The sequence below is a fragment of the Halictus rubicundus genome, chromosome 7 (genome assembly GCF_050948215.1).
Source record: "Halictus rubicundus isolate RS-2024b chromosome 7, iyHalRubi1_principal, whole genome shotgun sequence".
NCBI lineage: Eukaryota > Metazoa > Arthropoda > Insecta > Hymenoptera > Halictidae > Halictus > Halictus rubicundus.
Genome location: NC_135155.1, coordinates 2,899,302 through 2,924,314, shown reverse-complemented (window position 1 = coordinate 2,924,314; position 25,013 = coordinate 2,899,302). Strand labels below are relative to the sequence as shown.

Sequence of the window (25,013 nt, the reverse complement as noted above, 5' to 3'; positions counted from 1 at the left end):
ACTCGCGCTCCAGCCGGCCGGCCATTCCTGTTTGCCCCGACGATCCGACTTTGCGATACGCACGGGATCACCGGATCTTGATCCTTCATACATCTTGTCTCGGGGAGGCTGAAACTAATACCGGGAACGTTTTTTCAGAGACGATGAAAGTATCCGTGCCGGCTGGATACCGATCAGGAAGGATACGTTAAGCGCCTCTTCGCTGGCCTCTCCAGCCTTTCTACGAAGTACAGTAAACCCTCGATTTACGCGGATTATCTGTCCCACCCAGGTTTCTTTTTCATAGGATCCACCAGTTCGAAAAGTATACTCGAGAAAATAGCAAATGTTAGTTATCGACTGAGGATCTTTGTGCAAAATTTCAATTGATCAAATCCAAACCAAAGTCAAATGACTAAGCACTGGATCATTTCTCAATTTTATTTATTTTACTATTGGTTCGACCGATTGTAAGTGAACAATACAATAGAATTGCAAGTTTTGCACTTTGTAAGCTTTGAGACGTTTCTACACGCTACAGCAGTGACATAGCAATTAGTGAGAAATGCGGTAAAAATTGTATGGATGTTGTCAGATGAAATAAACTACATACAAAAATTTCGACAGACATTTACAGTGGATTTGTTAACGCAGATATTATTAACATTTTAATATTGAACGAATTGTCTGCCGATGTGGACGACACAGTGATAAATGCGTTAAGAGCCGTTCACCTGAACCTCGCCGCAACACAAGTTCGCCAACTCCGTGCAGCAAGTATTTTTATCCGCGTTGTTCACTTATCGAACCAGCCTCGAACAAACAAGTTCTCGTTCAATGCACTACTCGTCCCGAGTCTCGAACACGGATCGAGAACCAGCTTTATCTCCAAGAGCAGTGCTTCGAACTCCCCAAAACACCAGAGTATTCTCATTGGAACATTCTCGTAGGGTGCTGCGCGGTAGAACCAATGAACTTTGGCACCTTCACATTGCCAAAGTGTCTAACCCAACGCCATTGTTCTGCGAGCAACATATAAAGAAAAACTATTTAGTTACTTTATTAGATACTCAAGATCATCTTGGATCTAAAATGGACAACATTAAATATCCAAGTTCCAATTTCGGTCTGTGTATTCGCTACGGTCTCTTAATGTTTCTTTAATGAATTTATTATTCTAAGACCCTGGTACACGCTTAAGCATTGTACCACGACTTAACCACCGAACTTTGGTGTTAAACAGAATATCGCCATATTCGCTTTCCATATCTTTCAAAAATTCTTTAAACTCACGATGGTTTAGTCCTCGAGATCTAATCAAATTTACAATTTTAATAATAGCTGGAACTACATTAGACATTTTTAGAACTTCAGCACCCAAATTTTCTTGGTGTAAAATACAATGCGAAATAAATATTTCACGGCCTGTTAAATTTTTAATATCTTTCGATAATAATCCCGACAAAGCAACATTCATACTCGACATGGCTCGAGCTCCATCTGTACTTATTCCAACAATCTTTTCCATTGGGATATTTAATACATTCAGAACAGTTTTTATTTCTCTGTATATACCGTCTCCGGTTGTAGTTCCTACAATAGGAACTAAAGATGCAAATTCTTCCGATACATTGAAATTGGAATCAGTTCCTCTTAAAAATATCATTTATGTCACAACTTTCATCCACAGCTAGAGAAATCCATTCTAACTTGGAAATATGTGTCCGCAAACTTTCCTCAATATTCTCTGATAGTTCGTCAATTCTCCTTGCGACTGTAAATCGCGGCAAGCTAATTTTTGGAAATTATATCCTTTTGATTGGGGAAGGCGGCATCTGCTATCGCCAATAAACTAATGTGCTATCCTTGCTATTCTTTCACAATTTCTCCCTCATAAAAGGGTTTCATCTTTTTCGCCAAAATTTGACGAACAAGGTAACTCGCACGAACTGCCCTATCTGCGGTGGATGCAGTACTCTCAATTGAATTTCGCAGCTTTAAATTTAAACGTGCTTGTAATTGATCCACCATGTCTTTGCGTAACTGTTCTTGCAAATTATTAAATTTTAAAGAATGTTTACTATCATAGTGTCTCTTAATATTATATTTTTTCAACCCAGATATTTTTTCAGTGCATATCAAACAAACGGCACTTTCATTGATATAAGCAAAAAAGTAATCGTACGACCAACTATCGACAAACTGCCGATGTTCATTTTCAATTTTACGTTTACCAGAATTTGAGCTCATGGCAAAACATGAAAATACTCGACCGTTACGCGAAGAATGTGTTTTCTGGCGCAGTTCAGCGAAGACTGTCGACCGTAACGGGTTCCGGCGGGCCGCAGTCAGTATACTACTGGGCTCATCACTCTATAATATAGACTATTATTCAGAATTATAGTAAATTATAGTAAGTTTATGAAACAAGCGCAAGCTGTGTACCTATCACACCGAAGAATCCATCGGAATCCTTTGGTCTTTCCCGTTTCCAGAGGTCCATGTGCTCCAGTTTGCTCGGCGATTCCCGATCAGCCCCCGAGATCCATTGTCATAGGAACGTAGCACGTTCTGGAAGGGCTGTATAGGGAGAGAACAGGGGAGAGGGGGGATCAGAGAGTGTCGAAGCGCGTTCACCCGCATACAAATTGATCCTTTTTGCGGATCGCGTCCGCAGCGGCACCTAGCGTGTCCGCTGGCCCGGCCACCGAAAAACCGGCCCGGACACGGGTACAAGGGGGTTGTCGCGTTTTGTGGAAACAATCAGCAGGTTGTCGCGAAACAAGGATATGAATGCATAAGCAGTGCAGTTAACACGGTTGCTCGCCGTGTTCCCCGGTCCCCTTTTTTTGCCACGGATTTCTCCCTCAAAAGACGCCGCTTTTATACTCGCTCTCTCGGTCGAGGCTGGGCCACTCTCGCCCCGAGAAAAGGGACGGAGGATCGGACCCGGGATCGGAACGAGGAGGACGGAAAACCGGAGAACACCGGGGCAGCCTCGTGAAACATAGGCGGACGACTCGCGTCGATAAATACGACCGACGTCGCCCCGTATACCGGGGCCCCGGGGCCCCTGGGCCCCCGAGCCATTTTTTTTTCTCCTTTTTCCCGCCACGATCGGTTTGCGAACTCCGCTCCGGCATCCGCGGCACTCCGACGAGCCTCCTATCCGTCGTGGGCCCGACGGAGAAAATTCCTGGCTTTTTACCCCCACCGCGAACGCAGCAGCCCCTGCCTCGACCGTTTCAGACGGCGGATCGCGCGCGATTCTTGTCCCTGCGACTCGCCTACGCCCTTTCCGGCTTATCGCCGTTTATTATCGACATTGGCGCTGACCGCGCGCGCGCGCCCATTTGTCAATAACACCGATCGGGACCCTCGAAACGCGCGACGTTGCCGTCGAGAACCGCCGCGCCGCACGCTCTGTCTTCGCTGCGAACCTCGGGGGTTGCGAATTCAACCCGTTCGGGCCCAACGTTTGCACTATTGTAATGGCTGTTCACGTTGCAACTACAAAACGGGCTTCAATGATTTAACCCTTTGCACTCCTATGTCGAGTGTGACTCGATATTAGTTTTTGTCTCAGGAGCTCCATTGTCGTGTCCCACTCGACATTATTTCATGTCCAAATAAATAGATGTCGCGCACACGTCGCATGTCGCGTTTATTGTTGTTATTATTATTAAGCGAAAGAAAACTTACGTAACTTACATCAACCTGCTCGGAGTTTGAAAGCTGTATAACTGTCACCCTCTAAATATTTACGATGAGTGAAAGGCGCGAAATAAATAAGGACAAATAGAAAAATAGAAAAGAATTTGCTCAAATAGAAAAATACCTGGAGGAAGAAGAGAAAGAGATTTTTGTGAAACTTGCGAATGAAAACCAGGATCGCATCCTGGAAATTGTTTCAAAAGATATCATACTCTTGAAAATTTCAAAATACGATAATAGTGTAAATAAAACTGGTGTTTAAGTGAATTTGTTTCATCCTTTATTTATTTAAATTGCCTTATTTTTTAGTTAAAGTGAATGTCAAATTTAATACTTAAAAGCGTTGGGAGCTGCTGGTAACGAAATTGAAATAAAATTCGAATTGCAAAGGGTTAATATTCTGTTCATCACTGTTTCCAACTGGATCATGGGGCATATTGAGTTTTTTCTCCTTGCGTAATGGCTTTTTGTATGAAGCCTAGTATTGTAATGGAATTTTTATATCTTTCTCGTTCTTGTAGACTGGATACTATTTTTTTTTATGAAACCACCGTTGAGACGGTTTTCGAGAAATGATTTTCCACGTAGAAGAGAAAACGACAATCTCGCGTTGATGTAAACTGTAATATCGTCCACGCGAATAATCTGCGCCGCGATATCTTTATTTTGGCAAGTCGGAGAACCACGCCTCTTAATCTCGCCTCGTTGACATGAATGAAACAGCCACGTGTGTGTGCGTGTGAATATGTGTACGATAGCAGTAGGCAAACAGCCAACCCCATGATGTCTCTTGGATCTGGTGTCAGTTTGCTTGCACTTCATCAATCTTCGCTCTTTATCGAGCATACCTTGTGTCAGTTAAAATCATATGCTGAGATACAGGGAATAATATCATAAATACGATAAGGACGTTTGTACTTGATAATTATTCTAAATGTAACGTGATCCCCATGTTGCTGCGTCTGTCAGAACGTTCTCTATCGCTATCGCTTATACGTTATGTCAATGACCGTAGATTCATTCTTTTCCGTTCAAGAGTCTTACAAGTATACATTCAAACTAATACACAAAGCCCGACGTTATTGAACGTCGTAGAACATTTTGGTTATACGACGAAAATCGATCGCCAACGAAATTCGGAGTATAAAAATCGATTCCTTTGCTGGTTCGAGTAATTACAGGAGAAAGGCGCGGGATATCGAGATACAAGATCACGTGAGTTTCGATTCGCTGGCAGTGCAACCGTGTGTCGAGGTCCAGGAGACAGTTAACGAGATCATGGTTGGCACACCCCGGCCGATTAGTCACCGTGGAAAGGATCGACGTGTCAATTTCGTCGATGTAACCATGATAAACGCGGTCCGTGCGGTAAAGAGAAAAATTTTATCGATTCGATTCTTTCGATGTGACATCGCGATAAGGGGTCTCGGCTTCTGAACCGACTGTAGCCACGCCGGCCTCAAAGTCGGTTGGCTGGAGCCATTAGAAACGAGTCCAGTGATTGCGAACGATACTTAGCATACTTTACCGGGATGGAGAACGACGTGTTGTTAATTATGGAGCCCTCGTGTCGCAAACCGGCGCGTTCAAAATCCGACCCTCCTCTCTTTGTTGCCAACAATTTGCCTGACCGTCTCAAAGAAAGCTTTCGGACTCGCCAATGTTCGGGAACGGTGTTTACACTGTTTCAACTGAAGTTTTGAAACAGAAATGCCTGCTTGAATTTTCGATACAGATTTCAACTACTATCCACAGCAAAAGACAGTTCCTGCTGCTGTATAAATAAACTAGAAGCATATTGAACGTTGCAGTCTCCTCGGTTCTCGAGATCTTTACAAGTGTCAAAGTGACCTGGTTTTCAAAAGAAACTTGTTTGCGTCTTACAACTGGATTACAGTCTCACAAATGAAGCTCGTAGAAAGCGGTTCTTCGCTTTTATCCTCCCGATTAGGACAACGCGTAGCTCACGCAACCACTCTAATAATGTGTGTCGCAATCAACAAGGAATTAAGAATTCGTGTACAGGTCGGGTCCGTTAACCCGGTCGAGCTTTTTTACGTGGTCCCTGAAGAATGTCCTTTCTGTTCTGTTCAAGGCGGTACACTTCGATATTTGCCAAGTGTGTCGACGCGCGCCCGTGCCAGACCGTTTTGGCAAAAATCACGCGAACCAACAGCGAGAAACGAACCGGTTCTGACCATAACGTTCCGGTCGTTGGTATGAACCAACGGTTAATAGAAGGGTACTTTATTAGCGGTTAATTGCATGTATTAGCTCGACTGATAATGAGTTCGCACGAATTTCGATTGATCGCTCTTTTCGATGCAAATTCCCCTTCGGTGTTACGTATAGAGCCTGTCTTTTCTGAGAAAGTATTACCGTCGAACGAGTGTTGAAATTTTAATTGGTATTGCGCGTTGCAATTATACCTAGTAATTTTTCTTTACACCCGTGATCTAGTCAGAGGTTAACGCAAGTAGTCGTTTCGTTCTTTTTCGATTAAAATATCGTGTCTGATTGTACACCGTGGTGGACAGTGTCTCTGATTGTAGCAATTACTAAAAAGTTCTTTCACTGTTTTCTTACCTTGAGTCAAATAATTTGCACACTCCAATTTGCAATCCTCGGAAAATCGGACGTTTCCAAACATTGTAGATTTTCGCGGGTCGGACTCGTTGTTGTAGTTCAAGTTTTTCCTGAGAAAGTATTACCGTCGAACGAGTGTTGAAATTTTAATTGGTATTGCGCGTTGCAATTATATCTAGTAATTTTTCTTTACACGCGTGATTTAGTCAGAGGTTAACGCAAGTAGTCGATTCGTTCTTTTTCGATTAAAATATCGTGTCTGATTGTACACGGTGGTGGACAGTGTCTCTGATTGTAGCAATTACTAAAAAGTTCTTTCACTGTTTTCTTACCTTGAGTCAAATAATTTGCACACTCCAATCTGCAATCCTCGGAGAATCGGACCGGTTTCTATCGGTTTCTAAATATTGTAGATTTTCGCGAGTCGGACTCGTTGTGGTGCAAGGGGTAAAGGTCTCGGTTAGGGTTGGTACTTCTCGTCGGACGAAGTCTAGATCGTGTCGGAGGCTCGGCATGCGAAAATTTCGATTGTCTAACTCGTTAGCGGAGGGCCTAAATCGGCAGTCCTAGATCTCGGTTGCGGGACCGTAGCCGCATCCGGATCCTCCTGATGAATATTGAATATCCACGATCCGTTGACGCGGGTGTCGTTACGAGCGTCGTGTATCGTGCGGTTGAATAGAGGAGACGCGTCCCACGTCTTTCTCAGCGGCAGACAGCCTGGTACCTATCACGGCCTGGCGGATAAGAGGGAGGAACAGAGGGCCCCGGAGGGTCTGAACGGAGGAGGAGCGGTGGGCCCGAGCGGATAAGCAGAGGCGACGGCCGGAGGAATGCTCGACAATCACGATCGACACGATCGGACGTCTGGTCAATGAGGAGTCGGAACCGGCGCGGCGCGGCGGCGCGAACCGATCGTAATTAATAGACGAGACCGGCGCGAGGGGATGACCCCGACCAGGCGGACGTAATCAGGCTGCTACTTGGAGCGCGCGGGCTCTTGCTGGAACCCTGCTCGACGTCATTTGTTTAAGTTGATCGTTGCCCGTCGCGGCCGAATAAGGCAACCCGTGTTCGCCACTCCGCGGGGAGTGCGAAAGAACAAAGAAGGAGCCGTGAGCAGGCCAACAGGCTCCTCTTCGGGATGGGATCGTAGCGCAGGGTGGACTAGAGAGCGAAGAAGAGAGACAACCGGGGAGAGAAAAGGGGTCGGGGAAGAGCAGACGCCTGCTGTTCGCCGCATTGTCTTCCTCTCTTTTCTCTCCTTCGGTCCTCTACTCGTCCCCTTTATCTTACACTCCCCGTTCTCCTCTTCTTCTTCTTCGTCGTCGTCGTCGTCGTCTACTCCTCCTCCTCCTTCGCGTTCATGGTCCTCGTGTTCCTCTTTGGTTTCGTTCGGAACAATCCACCAGCAGTCCCCTCGTCGGAACGGTAGGTGAGCCCTCGGCCGAGGCGACGACAAAACAATTGCCAACGTAAAAGGCGAATAGACGTTTTTTCGCGATCCCACGATCTATTTCCAAATCGAGGAGCGCGCGGACCCAGTATGGGAATCGATCTTCCTCGCGCGAAGTCATGGGACGACGCGCCCTGGGAAAATCGCGGTCCGCCGTGTTCGCGCGGACATCAAAGACGCCAGGCAAGACGAACATCAAAGACTGATTTTGTTTATAGAAATAATACGCGAGTGACAATTTCTGCCCCGCTTAATATTCCTCGAGGACTCTCTTGACATTCGACACTGGACATTCTTGAATTCTTTCGGCCCATTTACCATTTGAAATCTCACCTACTCACTTTTACTGGGAATGCATAAAATTAGTTAATTATAAGTTAGGCGTGTCAGAAGCATCGCTCGTTGGAGTCCTTCGTAAGGACGAGGGTTAGGATGTAGGTAATTATGAAATGGGTTAGGTCCATGTCATAAATTTTTTACTACGATAGAGGATGCCCTCCACTTTGAAGAAAAAAAGAATTAAACAAAGGCGCAAACCTCTGTTTAATTGCCCTATTCTCAGAAATGTTTTACATCCAAACTACCTGAGATTAAATCCCCATATATTAGGTTGAATTGCTTTCTGTGCGATAGAAAGCTACTGCAATCAACTTTCAAACCACCTTAATCTGATAAATATCTTACACAGTTTAACCCTTTGCTTTATCAATACGCCCAATTATTGATGAAAGTTTAGAACATGATTTACCAAGTATGAATTTTATTCATACGAGCATAAATTCTTAATACTAAAGTGGCTTTGGCGAACCGGGAAAGAAAGTATAAGGCAAAGGATTAACCTTTAGCACTCGAATGGCGACTGTAAGGCGCCACTAAAAATTGCTGTATCCTTATTAAAAATATTTTTTACATTATTCACTTTGTTTGTGTTTAATAAATGACTAAATACTTCAGTATTGCACGATTTTCGTATATATACCATGAAAAAAAATATATAGAAGGGAAATACTCTAGGTCAGAAGAAATGTTTCGTTTCGGAGTTAAAATTTCTTCGAGTGCAAAGAGTTAAATTGTCTGTTGAAAGTTTAATTCTATAGATTAAACTCGTTTGGAGGAATGACCTGATTTTATTGCGACGTATTCTTTGGTTTCAGACGCGAAACATGGCGATAAGAGGAACCATGCAAAGAAAACGGTGAAGAGACAGCGATGGCAGCAGCGGAAACACGTCTTCGAGGTTCTTCCGATCTTCTCCTTGCTCGTGACAGTCGAAGGGAGCACGAAGAAGTGGGAATCGTTCACGAGATCACCTGGGCAAGGTCCATGGGTTCGTAGAGGGCATGAGAGCTCATCATGTTCGAACACCGACACGGGCCACGAACGCTATCGACCTGCAACCTTTTCGGCGTGATATTGCTCCTAGTGATCGTCGCCGGTAGCTACGATGTGTCAGCGGACCTCAACTCCGAATTTGTCAAAGGAAAAAGTAAGTCGAAGAGACTCCTCTGTTTGATTTTTCCAATGGAAGGAAAAATCAACAGACATTTCACTTTAGATCCCTCTACATTATCATTGTAAACAGCAGCTCAATTTTATATATTTATCGAAACGATGCCCTCATTTCTGATTAACCAGCGACGTGCATATTTTGATATCGTTCATTTTCAGGTGTAATGGAATAAAATACTTGGAGGAATTTTTGTCGGTACCTTTACTGGTTCGTTTGCGAAAACGTGCGATAGAGATTTTCAAGCTGTAGGTCAAGCCATGTAAACATTTTTCGTAAGAACACCATAATAATAAACAGTTTCAAACGAGACCTGTAAGTTCGATCATTTTAGAAACGAAAGACGTCTGTTCGCTTCGCTCCCAGATCAAGATCCATCAAAATCAATCGGAGCTGTCTTCCTACGAGAGTCGGTCGCGCGTGCACGTACGATCGCCGCGCGTCTAGAAAAGTAGAAAGTAAAGCGTTGCGCCAGGTTTACCGGCGCGTGGGTGGCTGCTCGCCTAGCCGAAGGTCCCCTTTACCCGAAGTACCTGGAAAGTACCGTTCTTCCCACTCCAGAGGAAACTCTTCGAATCCGTTGCTGCTCCGTCGCTCCGCGTCGCGTCTCTCCGCTAGGAAATGTCTACGCCCGCTTTCGGAAACGCGCGTGTAGGTGCTGGCTCGCGTGTAACAACAGGATTCCGTGTGGACCGGAGCTTGCGGTGCTCGACGCTTGACCCACATCGACGCCGACGTGTCTTCTTCTGCCGGTTGTCGGAGCCTGAACCGTTTATTTTTATTGCCGCGATACTTATTACTCAGTTTTCTCGACCACACGCGTGACCCTCCGCGTTTTCAGACGCTGGCGATCCGACGCGACGGTCCACGGACTGCTCGAATCATTCTTGCCGTCAAGACGCGCGCCGTGTATGACCTAACGATCAGGAATCATTCGAGCGGGATATGCGGTGCGATCGCCTATAAGACTTTGCTCGGAAAAATTCACTGCGACGAGCTGGCCGGACATTCCGAGACCGATCTTTTCGGAGATCGGAGCCTAAAATAACTCCCTGACGCGTGCAGAATGTTCGTCGTGACCGACACGGTTTTTAAACATTTTTCGATAGAATGGAAGTTTTCCATTCTATCGAAGCAGTAACCCCTATTGATTCTAAGAAATATTTCAAAATTCGCTACAAAAGGTTAGATTATTATTATTATCAGTGTCTGCTCCACTATTTACACGGATGGTAGTAAAATTTCTGGGGCCAATTGTGTTGGTTCGGCTTGTATTTGTCCTGAACTTTGCCTTGAAATAACTCGCTCCATTAACCCATCTGCATCTGCGTACACCGCAGAATGTATTGCCCTAAATGATGCTTTTGATATTGCTCTGGAACATCAACACCTCAGTTTTCTCATATTCTCGGACTCTCTCAGCGCGCTCCAGGCTTTGGAAAGCACCAAAGTAGATATTAAAACTAACCCATACATCCTTGAAATCAAAAGAAAATACAATTTGTTGATCAATAATGAGCATGACAGCTTCGTTAAATTGTTTTGGATTCCGTCGCATATCGGAATTCAAGGCATTGAATATGCGGACAGGGCAGCTAAGTCGACAACGTCAATGAACACTGTAAATATTCCTGCGGTTCTCTACACCGATTTATTTGAGAAGTTTAAAAAACAAGCCAAAGATCGCACTTTCAAAGTTATAAAAAACCAAGGTTTCTTTAAGGGTAAAAAATTCTTTCAAAAATTTTTTAATGAAAGCCCTGTTCCCTGGTTCGCGAATTTAAAACTAGGGAGAAGCTTTATTGTTACAATTAACAGAATGCGTTCCGATCACTATAACCTGGCTGCTTCACTAGCGCGAGTAGGTATTACCAATGATAGCCAGGGCAAATGCAATCGGGACTGCGAAACCCTTGATCGTATAATATGGCAATGCGAATTGTATAATCCACAAAGACGCAAGCTAACAAATGCCCTACTTAGTATGGGCCTTCAAGGGAAGCCAAATATTGAAGCTTGTCTTAGTATTAATTCTTTCTTCAAAAATTGCAATCTACATATTTAGTATTAACGGCCATTGTTATTGTATTCACTTGTATTATTATTGTATTCTTCTTGTTTTATTTCTGTATTCTATATCATTGTAACCACTTATATTATTCCTGTAAAGCGAAGTAAACCCAGAAGGGTTTCAAATGCTTAATAAAAAAAAATATATTATTATTATTCGCTTTATAGAATTTCGAGATAGCTAGGGAAAATATCTTTCTGTACTCGATCGAGATTAATGCTCGAGAAAAGGAAGCTTAAACGAGGGGTCCCGGTACTCGATGAAAAGTACCGACTCGCCGTAGAACCTATCCGAAAGCGCGAATTCGAAAGTTGGTGAGCTTACCCGCGAGCTTAAAGACACATCTCGTCAGGCCGATAACCACCCATGATCCCTCGGAGCGCCGCAATTTCCAGAGATATCGCTTAAAGTGGTCTCCATAAAGGTTTCCATTAACACGATAAGGGGAGCTTGATACCTCCGTGGCCATTAGGCGATGGTAACTTACGCCGTGTCGCAGGCCCGATTCTCTTCGGGTCCTTCTTTTTCTTTTTTCTTGTTTTTCGCCTCCTCGCTCGGCCGACCAAGCGAGAAGATACGTTCGACGTTATTGCCGAACGATACCCGACGAAACCGGACGATTTTTCTGCGGAGGATTAAAGTCCGTGGTAAGTTAATCGTTGCACTTTATCGTTCCGAGCTTTTAACGCGTATCGCTACTCGGAATGAAGCGTCAATTAACACCGAGGATTTGGGATCTGTCTTCGGGGACGACACGGTGACATGCCTTATGCTCGAGTCGACGTAATTGCGACGTTAGTGGGACACATCTGTCGAAACGAACCACTTTTCGTTCGTTTGAATATATTTTTTTACCGAGACCGAAAATAACACTTCGACGTGTCAGAAAAGTTCCTACTCGCGGAATTGTCGAACTACTTATCTCCCTGGAAATTGGGTAACAAGAACATTTCACACAGGAGATACCAGGTTAAAATTGGCATCCCTCAAATTATCTTCTCTGTATTTTGCAATTTGAGAAATCGTCTCGTTCGAGTATAGGTCTCTAGCGCTTCGAGTTTCGTACTGACACGCTCACCACGCGTTGAAGTCACCGGCGCAGCATGCAGATTGTTTACCCCAGTAAAGCAGTTTTCTCAACAACTTTTACTTACTTTGTCACAACGATTCATCCGGATATTGCTTCCACAACAAACTCAACAACACCCTTATTTCCTATCTCCCGTCACTTCACCGACAAAAAAACTGAATTATTTGCAATGTATCACCTTTTCCAAATCTACGACGAAACTTCACCCTTTGCACTCGAAGCCATTTTAACTCTAAAACGAAACATTTCTTCCTACCTAGAATATTTCTCTTCTACATATATTTTTTCATGCTATACATACGAAAATGGTGCAATTTACTCGTACAATACTGAAATGTTTAGTAATTTATTAAATACAAACAAATTTAATAATGTAAAAAATATTTTGAATAATGATACAGGAATTTTTAGTGGCGCCTTAAAGTGGCCATTCGAGTGGTAAGGGTTAATGCACATTCTTTGCTCCTTGAAATTCGTCATGATTAAAAATCACCGAAAACACAAGACACCAGTTCCAGTATAAGAGCGATAACTCGACTAAACGAGGAGATTAGCTGATGCCAATCGGTAGTCCCATTGTTTATACTTTAGGCAATCTTCTCCCCCAATCTCAGATCCTAAAGTATCGACTAACCTAACGCAGACATATCGCGTTTCACACGTGACGCCCCCAAACTTTTTCAGCACAGCTTTTATACTTTCAAGCACAGAAAAGAATTTCGCGGGTGTTCCATCGTCCCGATCGTTTCTCCATTTATGAATGCGATTTCGAAACTAACGAAGACATCTTTTCCACGTCGAATAAAAACCGGTCACAGTCGCGGTCGTCGCGATCGGTTTTTTGCGGTGTCGATCGATTCTTTTACATTAAACGAAATTCGTGCTTCTGTTCTTACGGAGGCGGCCTCGGCCTCTGATCGCAGACACATTAATTCTACGTAGCCAATCTTAACTTCCCCCTTAAGTAGATGCCGAGTACGCAGTGGATCTTCAAGATTACCCGCCAAGCGCCGCGTATCACGCCAATGGGAAAAACATGTGTCCGCTAACGGCGATCGCCGCTTCCCGATATTTATTATCGCGCGAATGTACATCCGAACCATCAAACCTCCAGCCGGGACGCGACCGTTAATCCCGCCATCCGAATTTACATCTTTTATGTCCGTCTGTTTATGGCTGCTTCTACCAGCTAAATCCTGTGAGAATTAGCTATTAAAATCGTGTGTCGCGCCATAAATCGCGACCGAGCTCTTTGCCACGTCCGAAACTGTCGTGTCCGCTGCAGTTGCCAGCTTCGAGCCAATTAGCGACTGTCTTCTAGGATCGCTGAATTATTCGATCGTTGAAATTTAAGATACGGAAGTAGGGTCACGTCAACTTTCATCTGCCGATTGGCAACGTACATGCTTCTTCCTTGAAGAGTTGTATGTTCACTTTGCTATGACACGAACAATTTTAATTCATTCTACGTGTTCCTTTCAGCTTTGATGAAGTAGATTACAAACTACTTAGCTTCCTCCGAACTGTGTCCTTCCTTATTCGTGTTGCTGCAATGTTGTAAGATAAATTAACCCTTAAGGATAACATATCGGTTTGAAATAATTTGAATCCATACGGTTTGAAAACTGTAAGGAAATATTTTCCAAGCAGTTGTCTCGATACCTATATTACTTCTACACTGTTCGAACGAAATTAAACGGTCCCAATTAGCCTTCCTCTTACCGTACTTAAGCGTACCTTCGGTCTTCCTACAGTGTGTTAAACTTAATTTCATAAGGGTCGAATTCCCGTTGGTTCGTAAACTACAAAATAACATTCAATGAAGAAATTCCTGAAAATTCGGAGTAAGCGATTATCGAGCCCGAGAACGAAATAATTTAAAGTTTCGCAAATCGGTTGTGCCCGCGTAATTGCAACGTGGCCGTTCAAGCTGTTCTCAGGCCGCGGCGCACAGTGGTCCCAAATCGCCAAAACGTGGTCAAAACCTCACAACTTCTTAAAAACTTATTGCTTCTGCTTGAAAATTGGTATTAGGCCGTTTTTGTGGCACGAATCTGAACTTGAAATTAGAAAATTCGCTGTCTCATATTGACCTGAACGAGAGGAAAGACTAATTCTCCGGATAGCAAACTCTACCCTTTGTATTGTATAAAGTAGGTATTCTATTCGCACTTGATAGTTCCCAAAGAAGAAAGAATTGAAGAATTGCTGGTCTTTTTACGTACAATAAGATCCCATAATAAAAAATATAGGTTTCCATTTGAAAAAACAAAGTTAACCTTCAAATGACCTTGAAAACGCCATCCAAATAAAAAACTGATACTGCCTTGGACACGTGTTTTACACTTTTTTCATATTTTTTATACTTTTCGAGGTATTCGGTTGGAAAGTTTTCAAATGAACAGCCGATATAAAAACAGCGTTCGTTTTTGAAAAATATAAAAAAATTTCGGATATATGATTCTTTATAAAAAAACTGACATTCTATTCAAAATCTGTTTAAATTTTACAGAAAGACAGTGCATATCTCTCACAGTTTGACAAGAAATGCAAGGAAAGCACCTAGGGGCAGCTAATTTTTTTAGAATTGCAAGATAATACTATGTAGTAGAAGCTCCAACAAGTTTTAGAGCTAGACCTGGTGAGACTTGCAACTTTTACTCTAAATCGTAAAAATGTATGCCTTCACTTTTACTCTTTCTTTGCATACACAGTTATCAGTTAACAATAAACATTTGGCACTAAAACCTATGCAACTTACCCCCACAAACAGCATCCATAATGCACAATTAAAATCGAAACGTTTCAACGCAATTTGTACACTGTGCACTTGAAATTCGCAATGTGCTTCACAAGCTTAAAAAGGTATGGTCTAATGAATTCGCAGTTCGGAATGTGACTGTTGGTCAGGTATAAAAAAACGACCTTTTTGCTGTTTAGCCCCACTTAGAAACACTCTTAGAGTAACCAATCTCATACTTAAAGCTCACCTAGCTGAAAGTTCATATTTTAGGTCTTGGCCACGTTTTCCGGCTTTGGGACCACTGTGCGCCGTGCACGGTCTGGCACCGGGCGCAGTCGAAATAAATTTTCCCGCTGACCCGCGACATTTCGTGCGACTGTAACTCACTTTCAAAAGAGCTGTTTCGCGAAGCTCGCCGAGTCGCCAATTACACCGCGGCTTCATCTTGGGTGGCTCTCGTTTTCGACTCCGGTTTTCGGCTGTCCGGGTCTTCGTTTCGTTCGTTCGTTCTCCAGTTTTAGCAGCGAGGTACCCTTCCGGTACCGGGGCCCGGAGAGACCCATGAGACGACGACGACAGAACACGGGGCCCCCGAAAAAGAAGGGGGCACCGGGGATCTCGGCCGGAGCATAAACTCGCGGCGCACGATAAGTTCGCCTGTAATACCACTAGCCCCGGACAACTCTATCAGCGTGTATGTGCAGGATCGGCAGAGGGACATCTGGGAGGCATGCCTTAATTGACCGCTCGGAATATTGACGAGATCCCAGAGACGGATTGAGACGTTGAATTTCCGAGGGACGTTCGCTTTTTTTGCCAACCATGAAATATGACCGTTCAATATGCTAGGCAGATATTTATGTACTCGTGGGATTGCGCCCGATCCAGCGATCCTCCGGAGATCCGGACAGGCCCCGGTCAGCGGAGGCCGTTCTTTTCATTTTTTACCCTCGTTCTTCTTAGCCGCCCTCGAACTGAATTCCTCGGTGGATGCCTCATTGTTTGTCTCCTTCGTCGGGGAAACGTTTTAACGAATGTGACTTCAACGCCCCTATTTTCTCAGTTCGTTCGCAATATTAGTTCATCATTCTATTATATTGTATGTGACTTTTAAATGTTTCTTGGAAACAGTACATGCCGTTCGTGCGTGCCATCCAGATCGCTGTGGTCGCCGAGTGAATCTCTATAATAATATAATAAAATATAAAATGTTAAATATTTTGTTAACAAGCAGGGTGCATACAAGATAACCCTCTTTATTCCTCATTTTTCTATTTCGATTCGTCCCTTGTCAAAGAATTGCAAATAAAATGGAATTTGTATACACTCCTCGTTCGGTAAATCTCATCCAATAAATTTCGCGAACCCTTCATCGATTCACAGTAATTTCGGGTGGTGTAAGAATTCCGTATACCTGTCGCCAATGTCGCCGGATTAGGGGAATTGACGCGAATCGAAGGGAAAAAGTTACCCCCTCCCTTCCAGTACCGGAGTATGCGCGACAGAGATGGAACGCTTCACGTGACCCGGCCGCGGTAGAAAGGGAAATTAGAGTGGGGGAACAAGTCTTGATCTGACAACACTGGGGACTAGTCTTGTTGTAACGAATCTGCTTGCTGCATGTTTTTGGCGGCAGAACTGTATATGTATACTATTCGTTCAATGCAATGTTACAGGAATAACACCATCTGTTAGAAACGTATCAGGACTTTTGCAACGACCCAATAGTTATCGAACGAAATGTTCGGTAATGACACAAGGGTGAAACTTGTTCCAGTGTTTCGTAACAGTACACCAGAGTCGCGCAGTCTCCTAGTAAAGTCAGCCGTGTTTACAAGGTATTCTTGTACACCGCGTTCCGAGGGATGTTGTTCAACTGGCTGTTGCGCGTATCCATTTCCCCAGGCTTGCTCAACCTCTTTATGGCTCTTCTCGATTTGCGATCGATGAAAAATCCACCCACTCTCTCGCCTCTCACCCTCGCCGGCGTCCACCCACATTTCGTTCCTAGACCTGCCAGTGCCTTTCCAGGGAACGACTGCTGTTCGCCATCCATCAAGCAGCCGGGAAACCGCGAAAGAACCTGGAGCCCGGATTGATTTTCCGAAAGACCTTTTCCACCGACCGATCCACGTTGAAAGATCTATTCTATGGAAGAATATTCTATGGAAGTCACGGAATGGACGGCGCGCCACTGAATCGTTCCGTTTTCCTTGCATTTGTTCGATCGTCGGTCATCTGTGCCGAAGGTCGATTGAACTATTGTTGAAAAGTTTCCGGACTGCAGCTTCTATCTTGATTGATAGACAGCGGTATCAATGGACTTGCGGGACTTTCTGCATTTCTATCAATGTTTAACGGATTAGTGGGTTTACTAGAATTGTATACTTGTTTTATTTCGTGTGCTCCTCGAATGAAAACTCATCCATTTTCTGTTTCTAGATAGACTCATATTAGAGCGTTCTGAAAAATATTTTTCTATTAAAAAACGGAATATTGTGTAGAATATGTGATCCTTTTGTACAATTCTCATTGTACAATTTGATGAGTGACGTGCTCGAAAAAGTGTTTTCTGGAAGCTTAAATGGCCTAGTATGATTGCTTATTTGCGAACAGCATTGACGAAGGAAAGAAAATTTCACGATTTCTTTAAACTTGTCTTTACTGGTGCGATACAAGTTTCTGAAACGTATACATCGGTTGAACTATAATTCCATTCTACGAATACAGGAGGAACACAAAGATGGCCATTAGAAGAGTATATCCCAATAAAAATGGCGATTATCCACGGTCGTCTAGAACCGAGCTTCCCGGTTAGAACGATGCGAGCAACCTGTTCACGATTTCATTGAAATTTGCCGGTCACCTAACCGACGCGCGTTGCATTAGCGCTTCGTGTAAGCAGACAAAAGCACTCCCGGAGTAACAGACAGCCGCAATTTCAGCCATTAACGCGGGAACAATGTAGTCCGCCGTCGAGATTCATCGCAAATTCATCGCGACCGAAAAAAAGAAACATTGACAGCGACGCGTAACGAATATGCCGATTTCATCCATTAGGAGCACCGGGTTGCCGATCGGAATCGCGGCTTGGTACGTCAGGTATGCCGTTTACGCCCCTCGGGCAGATTGCCACAGTGGATCGAGCGAAAATAATTAATAAGGCTCGCTTCGTCCATTATACGGGCCAGCGGAATTCGGATTTAATTGATCCCGATACCGCAAACCGATTTGCGCAACGGGCATATGCGCGAGCTAATCCGCCGTGCCGATTTCAATTAACCGATTTCCAGCGAGCAACCTGCGGATGCAACTCTAATGAAACGACAACGAATCAAGATTTAATTCATTCCATCTTGAATTTGTTTTCAATTTTTTCCCCAGCAACGTTTTATCATGTTTAATAGTATATTTACATATACTATTATATTATATATTTGTAATACGTCAGACGCTGTTTGCGTCGGCATTAACTCAGTCCGGTTCGTTTTTGCGCACAAATTAAATTGCCGAACTGGTAGAAACGACGTTACGGACCACTGTGCGATAGCCGCCGAGCACGATGTCGACTAAATAATAGAGAAGTAACGCACGGGTCGCGACGTTTATTACCACGGGCAGAAATACCACGATCCTGTAATCGACGCGATTAAACTTTGAATGGCATTTATGCGATAGCCGACTGAAACGTTCGATGGAGGCTGAAGTTTACCAGCGATTACCGCCGGCATTTATTGCGCCCGCGAAGCGTTCGGTATTTCTGTCAAACGGTCCCTACTCGTTGTTGCGGTTACTTACGAGCAACCGACTCGACCGGTTGCTCATCAGAGACACTGGCCCCGAGATACATAGTCCGAAGCTCTGAGGCTTCATGCACGGTGTTAGACGTTACAGGGTTTTTAACAAATGCAGGCTACAGTTCTTGTTGCTGGGAAAGTATACCGTTCCAACTTGGCTGCAATAAGCATCTGTACAGTACAGGGTGTAACAAAATTTAGTGTCACGGTTTTGGCAGATGGTTGTACACCTTCGGATCGGTGGAGATTTGTTAAACGAAATTGCCGCAAAATTGAATTTGACCATGAAATTCAAGGTCAAATTTTGTATGCTTGTATCGCATTCTACTCACCATGGGGACCAAACTTGTCAAAGGAACCGTAGGTCGCAACTCATCCGTTCTCTTATAAAACAATGTTAAATATTTTAAAGTCGTCTTCCGTTCCTCGGGTTTCTCGTTCTTTGCCATAGAATAGAACCATCAAGGTTTATCGCTCTTAATAGTCGTGCTTGATCACCGGCTTCGATATGGCCACCATTATTTCGTAAACAGAACGGATGTAAACAAACACGACAAGACAGTAAACATCATAACTTTCAGATAACCACTGCCAATAATCACAATCTTTTCTGGTCTCTTGTATAGTGAGTGTTCGACGTCAGTTATGCAAAGGAGAGGAAGAAATTATAATGTGCATCGGTATAACGTGCGTCAGATGCTTCATGCTATCGATGAAGCATTTGGAAAGTATACCTTAGCTCGCAATACATATCGTGAATATTTAATTAATACCGGAGAAGGAAATCCTAGAAATGTGCCAGACAGAAGGGATTTTCAAAGACTGGACCAACGTTTTCAAGATTTTGAATTTGCTATTGCTCCTGGACATCGTAGGGCAGGCCGACCTCGTATTCGTTGGAGGAAAGAGGAGTATATAATTGCACTTGTTCGTGCTCAACCTCTTTTGGGTTTACGCAGCATTCCACGTCGTGTTGGAGTGTCGCACATGACTGTGCTACGTGTAATTCGCGACGAAGGATTACGTCCATACCGTATTCGACGAGTTCAAGCTCTTCATCGCGGTGATCGTCTTCCACGGCGCAACTTTTGTCGCTGGATGCTATAGAAATTAGAACGCAATCCACAGTTTCTTCAAAATGTGGTTTTCACAGATGAGAGGAATTTTTCTAACACAAATATTCAGAATTCGCAAAATACTAGAATCTGGGCGTATCGAAATCCACATGCAATGATCGAAAGGTTTAATCAAGGCCGCTTCTCGATTAGCGTGTGGGGAGGAATCTTTGGGGATAATATTATCGGCCCATTTTATCTGCCAAACTCATTAACTGGAACACGTTATCTTCAGTTTCTTCGGCAATTAGTTTGCTACGTGACGCGAAAAAGAAATTTTGAAAAAATTACAGCTGCAATTGCAAAGAAAACGCTAAAAAATGTATCTTACAAATTGTTTATGCGAAGTGGTAGAACAGTTGGAATGCCACGAAGCGTCTTTGCCAGGCCCGATAAACGTCTCCGAGTAAATTGAAGTTGTCTCATCATCGTCATCATCCAGCATCCATTTCGAAAGGACGTACCCCATCGAGATTAAGATTCGTTTTTTTTTTTCGAAAGGATTCCTACGAAATTTCGCAATATCGCGTGTTTTTGCGCGGTATCCTTCATTCGACGAGGGAAAGACCCGAGGCAGCCCCGGGGAAAATGGAAGGGTCCGCACGTGGGAAATCGAATTTCTTGCCGAGGATAAACGGGCGTTTGCATCAATCCTGTGTTCTTGCCGAGCGAGACGCTCGCGTGTCCCGGCTACTTTAATTGCTCCGTAATCGTCCCCGTCGTTGAAAACCCCGCCGCTTGCATTCCTCCGGCTGACAGACCGCGATGCGGTCGCGAGTATGCCCCCAACAAGGTCGACAGATGTCCTCGATGGCGGAAACGGAATTCCAGCGCCGGGGTTCGCGCGGTTTGCATTCAGACCTAGCTTTCAAGAATTCACACGATGCGGGGCGTTGGTTCTTGCGTTCGGGATACCTGTCCAGGACGGTGGTCCCTTTCCCGTTTTTGCAGGGCGGCCCGGAAGGCTCGGGCTTTTGCAATTCGCCGGGCTTTTTGTCCGCCTTTAAACATTTCTACAAATCATAATTTTGCCCCCTGTTCCGACGAGAAATTTTTACGCGGGAATCCCCAGTGGCTTCGGTGGGCCAAAAATAAATATAAGGGAGAAATAGACGACGACGAATTCTCGGTGAGCGCGTGGGTCTGAAAGTTACTTTCAACCCCTCACTACTCTAAACCAACTACTATAGGCGAAACAAAGTAAATTGTCGTTACAACCCGAAGAAAACGGAAAGGACAATAACACATTTTTCACTCGGGCGAGCAAATTTTCGCGTAGGAAATTTTTCCTGAGAAAGAGCGAGCGGTGCTAAGCCAACCGATGAGAATCAGGTAGAGGCCAGCAGGTCGCAGATAGCAATCTGCTTGGTATTTCATTTCCCCAGAAAAAAGGTGCTTCTCCCGGGGGCGATCGGGTGGATCATAAATCGAGAACAGCGGGAAGGAATTGCAAACTATTCGTGGGGCGTCTGGATCCCTGCTTCGAACAATAGAGTCGGCGAGATAGGTGTTCGCTGAGTCGAAAGCTAATCTGTGGAGCAGCTGGTGGATCTGTGCGCGACGCTGTTTGCCGACTGGCTCTTCTATCGCGGCGCGGCGCGGCGCGGCGTGTCGAACGGGCCTAACGAGTCTCCTGGCCGATCCTATTTTCGCCCCGATCGATCGCGGCTCGATCGGATAGAGGCTGGAGGCAGAACACGGTCCCGGATCGACCGCGGCTCGCGCGTTTCAGGTCGATCTTTCGGTGTCGATTCGTGGTGCACGATTCCGAGGCGTGCGCTAACTTAAATCGACCGGCGGACCATGCCAAGATGAACCTCGTCGATAGCGAAACCGATCATCGGCAGATCGCCGCGCCGTGCCGGTCTGACAGGTGCATAATCAACGGCAGAGCCGTTTTTGCACCAGCGTCGCGATCGCGAGAGTATTTGCGCGAGGGTAACGAAGCGGACACGACTAGAGACACGTCTCGTCGTGCTCGTTGATTTTCGATTCCGCGAAATTGTTACCAGTTCGATTGAGCAATAACTCGCCACGCTCCGCCGACACCTTTTTCAATCGTTCGTGTAAGGACGCGAGCACTCGTCTTTCTCTTTTTTCAAGAAATTAATCGAAACTATAAGTTGAACGAGAAGTAATATTTCTTGATTATATTAGATTTTTGTCCGCACGGATTGCATTTATTTGCGTTGTTATCATCGCATTCGCATTACTTTGCTAATTAAAATGAACCAAACACGATATAGTTACGATTATAATTACCTGTGTAACAAGCGAAGTTCAGGATTCGTGTACCTCTACCGTAAATGTCAAGTTCGAAATTTTGATGGCTTGATACACAAGTAATTATGATCGTAATTATATCGTGTTTGGTGCAATATTCATAGAAAAAAACGAGACGAAGAATATGGAAAAAGTTTCATTGACGAAAAAAGGAGATTTATGACTATCAAAAGACGTCGTCCTCGAAACAAAGTAATCTTCATTTGAAATATTTTTGCAAAAATTAACAGTTTACGAGATCATTGCGTGGATCGCTTCAAATGGAACACCCTGTAGTTCCCGTTTTTTTACAATCGATGCAGAAAATTTGGATTTCGCATAAGAATCAATGAACAATAACCAATAAAAATGTATACCCGAATGAAATGAAACTATAGCAGGCTTTTGACAGCGGATCTTTATGCATCCGTGCATTTCGTTTCAGTGTACCCGATGCGTGTATAAAGTTGCGAATTTGTATAAACGTCCCCGGTCTACGTGTCAATTCAACAGTGACTCCAGGTCTTGTTTCACCGAATACTGTTCACAATGGCGGTTTCGTTTCCGTCGAATGCACGCGGAATCTCAGAATCGGTTCCGATGGCGTCTCCGAGGAAGAGAAAGAGAAAGAGAGAGAGAGAGAGAGAGAGAGAGAGAGAGAGAGAGATCGGAGTCTGCGTGTCATCCGGTCCGCTCGGTTCTCCTCGAAGGTGAACACGTTTGACATTTAACACGCGGCGAATCGAGCAGGAGCCTACAAAGGGAATCACTCCACTGGATCCAGAACGCGAAGCCTCTCGATCGATCTATCCCGCGTGAATCGCGTATCCGGGCGTCGACCACCCCTGAAGGTAAGTAGATCTTCCGGCGACTTCTCTCTTTCGTGACCATCCGAGGAGAGAACCGACATGACACGACGATCGGTATCGGGAATCCCCGAGCTTACTAATCTGGAAGAGACCCAGGCGCCATGGATCACGCACAACTTTTAACCCTCTGCAGACAAAAAACACTCTCTAATTTATTTTTCGATAGGTCTTAAATAAAATTAGAATCCGAAGATCTAAGCACAAAATTTGTTCGAAAAGAAATATGCTGTATGTAACGCAAATTTGTTAGATATTCTTTGAGAATAATAATTTGTCACAGTCTCGGTGACGGGATATGTTCGCAAAGGGTTAAGGGGCTCTTCTGGTCTAAAACTTTCTTAAAGTATGAAAAATGCGCCGTTGCAATATGTAATCATCGATGGTTCATACAAAATTGATAGAAATTCAGTATATCTAGGCTTCAGCTTAACAATTGACTGTACTCGTGTAAAGTCGTCAACTTGTACAAACGGTTCTAACGGTTATACAACGGTTCTTCAAAATGAATGCACCCGTAACTGGCAGGACACGTTCTAACCGGTATTTTTAATGAAAAAATTATACGTTATGGTCGATAGACAAATCGGTTAGCCACGCGAGATCGCACGTGCGATCGCGAGCAGATTTACTAGTGTACCCATCGGGCAACCCGTACGTCCGCGCAGCTCGTTTCAAATTAACAATTACGTCAGATACGATCTCGCTGACAAATCGTGCTTTCGCCGGGGCAATTAAAATCTGCTCGGGACGAAAGTCTATAGAGGAGACCGGGTCGCGCGAATTTCAAAAGGGACAGCCGGACAAACGTGTCGAGTTTTCGTATCGGTGTGTTTATCTCGCGGCCCAGCGATTCCATAGGTAGGAGACTTGGCCTCACGGAGCCTCGAGAACCTCCGGCTCGCTCGTATATTAAAACCAAAGAACCACTCCGAGAAGGGGAGAAAGAGATTGTTATCCGAGGCGCGAGTTATAAGCGGCTCGTCGGGGATCGTGGATCCGCGATCTAACCCGCGACTCGTCCGCCGCGATGATTTATGGCTCCGGGATAACGATTATTTTGGATTTCTGAGAGCCCCGCCGGGGGTGAAAGTCACTTTCACTTGCCGTTGATCTATGGCTTCGATGCTTAATTGGATCGTATTACCGAAAATCTATCTGCAACCACGTTGGTACTGTGTATGCACATCGCTTTATGCTCTAGGAAAAATCAATAAAAAAAATATTTTTCAGTAATTTTTTATTTTATCTGTCAAATCACATAAATTGTTCATTTCTCTTCACAACTATTCCTTGATCACGAACAAAACGTAATAAAAAGTAGCAGAAAATAATTATTTTTGTTAACCTTACGTGGGGCATATTGTAACACAATAGACGGGTAAAATGCCTCATCCATGTGACAATACGCCTCTACATAAATTATTCACTACTTTAGGTATATTACGCTTAATAAAGTATTATAAAAGTTTAAACAACAGCAACAAATACTATAGTTACGAACAAAAATAGAGTAACATCTAATGAAATTATATTATTTCTTATTAAGGACTGCTCTTTTGGCTTTTCGACTACAACGATTGCAAAAAGGATTGTACATTGTACAGAACTCGTGTAACCAAGCTAAACATGATGTACATTGTATCCAGTCTTCTGTTGATTTAGTACAATAATAGTATTCGGTACACTCTACGCACTTATTAGTGTCTTCATCGGAAATTTCTTCTTCTGAGGTATCCTTATTCACTTCTATCTCATTGCTACTTTCAGAAGAAGATGTTCTATTCGTACTTCTTTTTGTCTTTGGTTTCTTTTCAGGATGTTTAT

General features: G+C 44.1%; 1 protein-coding gene across 3 annotated transcripts in view; it reads left to right on the top strand.

Moving 5' to 3' along the window:
• Egfr (epidermal growth factor receptor) overlaps window positions 1–25,013 on the top strand; it is a 261,244-nt gene that overhangs the window by 200,018 nt on the left and 36,213 nt on the right. For 2 of the 3 annotated variants that reach the window (XM_076791256.1, XM_076791254.1), the window contains exon 2: window positions 8,890–9,221. The exons of the other annotated variant lie outside the window; for it this stretch is intronic. In XM_076791256.1, the coding sequence (XP_076647371.1) occupies window positions 9,089–9,221 (133 nt within the window). In that variant the 5' untranslated portion in view covers window positions 8,890–9,088. The remainder of the gene's footprint in view (window positions 1–8,889; window positions 9,222–25,013) is intronic. 3 annotated transcript variants of the gene reach the window in all.